The sequence below is a fragment of the Rosa chinensis genome, chromosome 6, assembly GCF_002994745.2.
Source record: "Rosa chinensis cultivar Old Blush chromosome 6, RchiOBHm-V2, whole genome shotgun sequence".
Classification (NCBI taxonomy): Eukaryota; Viridiplantae; Streptophyta; class Magnoliopsida; order Rosales; family Rosaceae; genus Rosa; species Rosa chinensis.
The window spans coordinates 51,758,369-51,763,313 of NC_037093.1; the positions used below are offsets into that span (position 1 = coordinate 51,758,369).

General features: G+C 36.8%; 2 protein-coding genes across 2 annotated transcripts; one reads left to right on the top strand and one right to left on the bottom strand.

The window, feature by feature from the left end:
* The first annotated feature begins 214 nt into the window (after positions 1-214).
* On the top strand, positions 215-1,703 carry LOC112174475 (protein DOWNY MILDEW RESISTANCE 6). Its single transcript, XM_024312248.2, has 3 exons — positions 215-418; positions 877-1,124; positions 1,337-1,703. Exons 1-3 carry the CDS (start codon positions 215-217, stop codon positions 1,701-1,703), a joined length of 819 nt encoding a protein of 272 aa, XP_024168016.2.
* A 173-nt stretch (positions 1,704-1,876) lies between these two features.
* LOC121050035 (zinc finger MYM-type protein 1-like) lies at positions 1,877-4,095 on the bottom strand. The gene is made up of 3 exons (XM_040508578.1): positions 3,872-4,095; positions 3,054-3,530; positions 1,877-2,369 (listed from the first exon to the last, which is right to left on the bottom strand). Exons 2-3 carry the CDS (start codon positions 3,392-3,394, stop codon positions 1,877-1,879), a joined length of 834 nt encoding a protein of 277 aa, XP_040364512.1. The 5' UTR covers positions 3,395-3,530; positions 3,872-4,095.
* Positions 4,096-4,945: the final 850 nt, after the last annotated feature.

Genomic DNA, 4,945 nt, shown 5'->3' on the forward strand with positions numbered 1-4,945 from the left:
AGGCATCAGGCATCTACTTGCCTAGCTAGAGAACAAATACTTGTGCATGTTGCCTACATTTTCTGTCTGATTCTATATCACCCTGTACCCACATTCAAACAAAATATGATTTTAGCTACACTGGACTACTAGCGGAGTAAACTAGGTTATCCAGGGCCCTTTTCATAACTTGGTTAAACTAGCTAGCTTCAAATCCGAATGCATGTTTGACAAAATGTCTGAGAAGCTCATCTCGAACAGAAGTGACTTGCAATTTGTACCTGAATCCTACATATTACCCCCAGGAACTAGACCAGGCAATACACAGGTCTCTGTATTGGAGGTCATTCCAGTCATTGATTTTCAGCTACTTGGTACCAACAGACCTCAGCTGATCAAGCAAATCATAGAGGCTTCCCAAAAATTTGGCTTCTTCCAGGTTTATAATATACTGAATTTCGGGGAAATTCTATGGTACCTATATGTATATAATACACTCATGTACAGATCTGACAACAATTTTGTTGTCATTGTGGTAAATAGAGTTATTTTTTGGGTAATTTTAGTTCTATTACAGGTAATTACTCCACCTACTATATTTTTACAAGTTTATGAACAAATTGTTGTTGATGTAGTAACTTGGTTCAATTATATGTAAATGTGTAAAACAAATGTGATAATTTTGTTGTTAATGTTGTAAATTTGGTTCAACTAAATTGTAATTTTGGTTCAATTAGATGTAAATGAGTGTATGATAAACATTCAAGTACTCTAAACAACCCCCTGAATTTCAAATTTCTTTTCATCGGTTTTATGTAAGCAAGTATTTCTTAGTTTTGTTAGTTTATAATAGAAGATGTGATTATCAAATTAATACTTGGATGAAAATTCGTGCAGTTGATCAATCACGGGGTTGAAGACAATTTGCTGCATAAGGTATTGGACGTGGCCAACGAGTTCTTTGAGCAGCCTTATGAAGACAAGGCAAGCATGTATTCTGAAGATGTTGAGCAAAGTTGTAGACTATACACCAGCATTGATTATAACAAAGAGAAGGTGCATTTTTGGAGAGACAATTTGAGACACCCTTGTCATCCCTTAGAACAACACATCCATTTCTGGCCTCAGAAACCGCCTCAATATCGGTATGCATGCATGTTAACCCTCCACGATTATCTACTTCTAGAGTGATGCTACTTTTATAATGTCACATCTAAATGTATTCTGTGTTGATCTCGTTTATTTCTAAGGAGCACAAGTGTAGTGTTATTGGTACTTTTTAAGTCACCATTGACCAGATGAGAGATTCTTAAACACTAATCTTTTAAGTTCTTTTTTCTTACATCTGCAATTTCAGGGAGGTGGTTGGAAGTTATTCAGTGGAGGCAAGGAAGCTGAGTATATTGCTTTTGGATCTTATTGGAGAAGGGTTGGGACTTGAATCTGAATTTTTCGGAGATGAACTTACCGAAGTCCAACTGATGGGCATAAACTATTACCCACCTTGTCCAGACCCGAGCTTAACCTTAGGGTTACCAAAACATAGTGATGTTAACCTCATCACTCTTCTTCTCCAAGGAGAGGAAGTTCATGGTCTTCAGGTTTTAAAAGATGGGCAATGGTTGGCTGTTGAGCCTGTCCCTAATGCCTTTGTGGTTAATATAGGCCACACTTTACAGGTGCATCCACATCTTTATAACCCAGCCAGCTTCTCTTTCTTTTAGCAGTTCTGTCTCCTTTTTATCTCAGAAATTAAATTGTGTCCGTTCTCTCCTGGACCATGAGTGCAGACAGGGCCGGCCCTGTGAGTTTAGAGGCTCAAGGCAGGAAAAAATTTGAGGCCCCAAAATAAATGCTCAAACATTACAAAAGAAAATAATATCCCAATTTCAAAGTATCACTGAAATATGACTCGTCTTGCATTTTTAGATGCAAAAGTACTAATCAAATTTACATAATCAAGTTTTCCAACAATATCTTTTTCAATAGATATCATAGCCAAACCACTCAATCTCTCTTGTGACATAGTAGACCGAAGGTAAGATTTGATCAATTTCAACTTTGAAAAACTTCTTTCTGCAGAGGCAACTGTGACTGGTATAGTTAGCAAAATCCTATAAGCAATCCAAGCATTTGGATAACAGCCATCAACTTCTTTTATGTAATTCAACACATCAATAGCTCTTTTTGTTTCATTGGGTAAATCTTCACTCAACATTCGTAAGTCATGATATAGATCATCTTCATTAAGATCAGAAATCTCGCCATGCTTCAATAAATTTGTTAGGTTAGCACAAAAACTCTTCAAACTATCTCTATCTGCAGACCTTAACTTGTCCAAATCAAACAAAAGCCCAAAATTCTCTTCAAAAGTCTTAAATTGCTCAAACCTGGTTTAGAAAAAAAAAAAAAAAGATGAAGTTCAATAAACTATATAAACATGTCTCACCCAAAACAACGGCTTCTCTGCTTGGATTCTCTTTGCTATAATCTGCTTAGATATCATTAAGTTGGATAAATCAAGTGGTAGGTACAGAGTTGTTCAATTTGAAGAAACTCACAGCTATGATCTTGTAATACAAGAGTGTGCTCACAGTTACTTGGTCAGTGACATGGTCAGTTACGTGACCAGTTACATGACCAGTTACAGTTACTTGGTCAGTGACATGGTCAGTTACTTGACCAGTTACATGACCAGTTACAGTTACTTGGTCAGTGACATGGTCAGTTACATGGTCAGTTACGTGACCAGTTACATGACCAGTTACTTGGTCAGTGACATGGTCAGTTACATGACCAGTTACTTGGTCAGTTACTTGGTCAGTGACATGGTCAGTGACATGGTCAGTTACGTGACCAGTTACATGACCAGTTACTTGGTCAGTGACATGGTCAATTACGTGACCAGTTACATGACCAGTTACTTGGTCAGTGACATGGTCAGTTACGTGACCAATTACATGACCAGTTACAGTTACATGGTCAGTTACGTGACCAATTACATGATCATCAGCTTGCTCAAAACATCATGCTCATTAACTGATTATATTAAATTTGAATGAAATTGTGCTAACCTGGTTTTGAATGAGGAAATAGCTTGATCAACTATGTAGAGAAAATAATTGACTTTAAAGGATTCTGCAGCTGATTGTGTCACCGCTTCGCTAGAGCTTTCACTAAATTGTCTCTTTTTGTGAATTGTCCATTTTTCCATGAATACCGGTTCAATCCCCATCTCACTTGCAATCTCTTTAGCTTCAATCAAGGACTCCTCAAATCCAGTTTCTCTAAACTTTTGAAGAAATGAAAGAAGACGTTCCAATTCTTTGATGGCAGTATCAACATGCATATCTTCAGTTTGCAGAACTTTGCTGACATTGTTAATAGCATGTAACAATTCATACCATATAATCATACCGAACAAGAACTTAAAATTCTGAAGATTATATGTTGCTAAAGTCTCAGCATCACTTTTTGTCTTGACATCTTCTTTACCATTCACCAAGTGAATCAAAGCTTCTCTTATTTCAACAATTGAATGATTTGAACCCCTAAAGAATATCATATAGAAAGCCTCAGGCATATAGCAAATTTTCAACAGAGAATGAATGAAACAGAGACGAAAGTTGAAACATGCATAACTGATAACTCTAAAATCCCTAAAAACAAAGATGAAACAAAATCATTGTTCATTGTTCTGCAATATATTAAATAGTTCACAAGTCTTAAATTTTCAATAAATGTTATAAATCATGATTTCATAATTACATGTTTCAAACCAAAATTGAAAAGGAATGGAATACAAGAGGCCAAGAGCATCAAAAACACAAATAGAGAACGAAAAAACCAAAATTTCTTCAAAATCGAAAATAAAAACCTTCAAAGATCTTACCTTTTTGCGTTTTTGGAAGATAAAATCAACTCTTCAGTCTCTTGAATTTACTTTTTCATCTGATCCTCTCAATCACAATTGGATTTTCGATAGCCACCGAGGAAACCTTCTGAGATGTTCAATCATAATTGGATTTTTGTCTTGGATTGAGAAAGAGCTTCAAAAACTTGAACTTAGAAAGAGGAAAATCATCTCCTCTCTACTGCTTTGCGTCTCAATCTGATGGAACTATGGAAGTATTGAAAACATAGAGTCATGTTGCGTGTACGAAGACACAAAGTGGTTTAGATTGATTCTTTTTTTTTTTTTTTTTTCTGCAGGCCTACATAATAAAATTTTTTGAGGCCCCTAAAATATGAGGCCCTAGGCTTGGGCCTGCTTCGCCTAGCCTCAGGGCCGGCACTGAGTGCAGATCATCAGTAATGGGAAGCTAGGCAGCGCCGAGCACAGAGTCATGACAAATGAAAAGTTTTCCCGTACGACAGTGGGTAGCTTCATCCATCCTTCCAGCAATTACCTTGTTGAGCCTGCAAAAGCTCTACTAGATAGGGACTGCAGTAGCTCTCCACTCTTTAGAGCTTTCGTGTACAAGGACTTTGTTAGCACCTACGTAAAAAACACTCATGAGGGAGTACCACCCCTTGAGTCTCACAAGATCCAGCCACGAAGTATATAGGTTTGTTATGGTTACAAGTACATCAAGCTAGAACTGAAAATGGGGTTCCTCTAAAGTGTGTTTCGTCAATAATAGACACTTATCACTTATGGATGCATATGTACGTTACACAATTGAAGGTTTTACTCAACTGTTTCACATTTCATTCCCCCAGACGTTCCCCTTCTTTTTTTTTTTATTTTTTTATTTATGGTAATGAGAGAGATAGCTAGAAGAGGAGGATCCTCTCTATCACTCAATGAGACTAAAGAAAAAAAGAATACAAAGGAGGGGGACCAAAAACCAAAACATCCCAATCCAAGATACAAGCATAATGCAATTCTAGCTAGTTAACCAAAACGAAATTGAGGAAGACCCAACTGATCATTCTCGTAGTGCGAAATGATAAATGAAGGAGC

Coding starts and splice junctions, on each gene's coding strand:
- LOC112174475 (XM_024312248.2), top strand. CDS start 215: ATGTCTGAGAAGCTCATCTCGAACAGAAGTGACTTGCAATTTGTACCT. Junction 419..876: donor AAAAATTTGGCTTCTTCCAG/GTTTATAATATA, acceptor AAATTCGTGCAG/TTGATCAATCACGGGGTTGA. Junction 1,125..1,336: donor CAGAAACCGCCTCAATATCG/GTATGCATGCAT, acceptor CTGCAATTTCAG/GGAGGTGGTTGGAAGTTATT.
- LOC121050035 (XM_040508578.1), bottom strand. CDS start 3,394: ATGATTATATGGTATGAATTGTTACATGCTATTAACAATGTCAGCAAA. Junction 2,370..3,053: donor ATTTCCTCATTCAAAACCAG/GTTAGCACAATT, acceptor TTTCTAAACCAG/GTTTGAGCAATTTAAGACTT.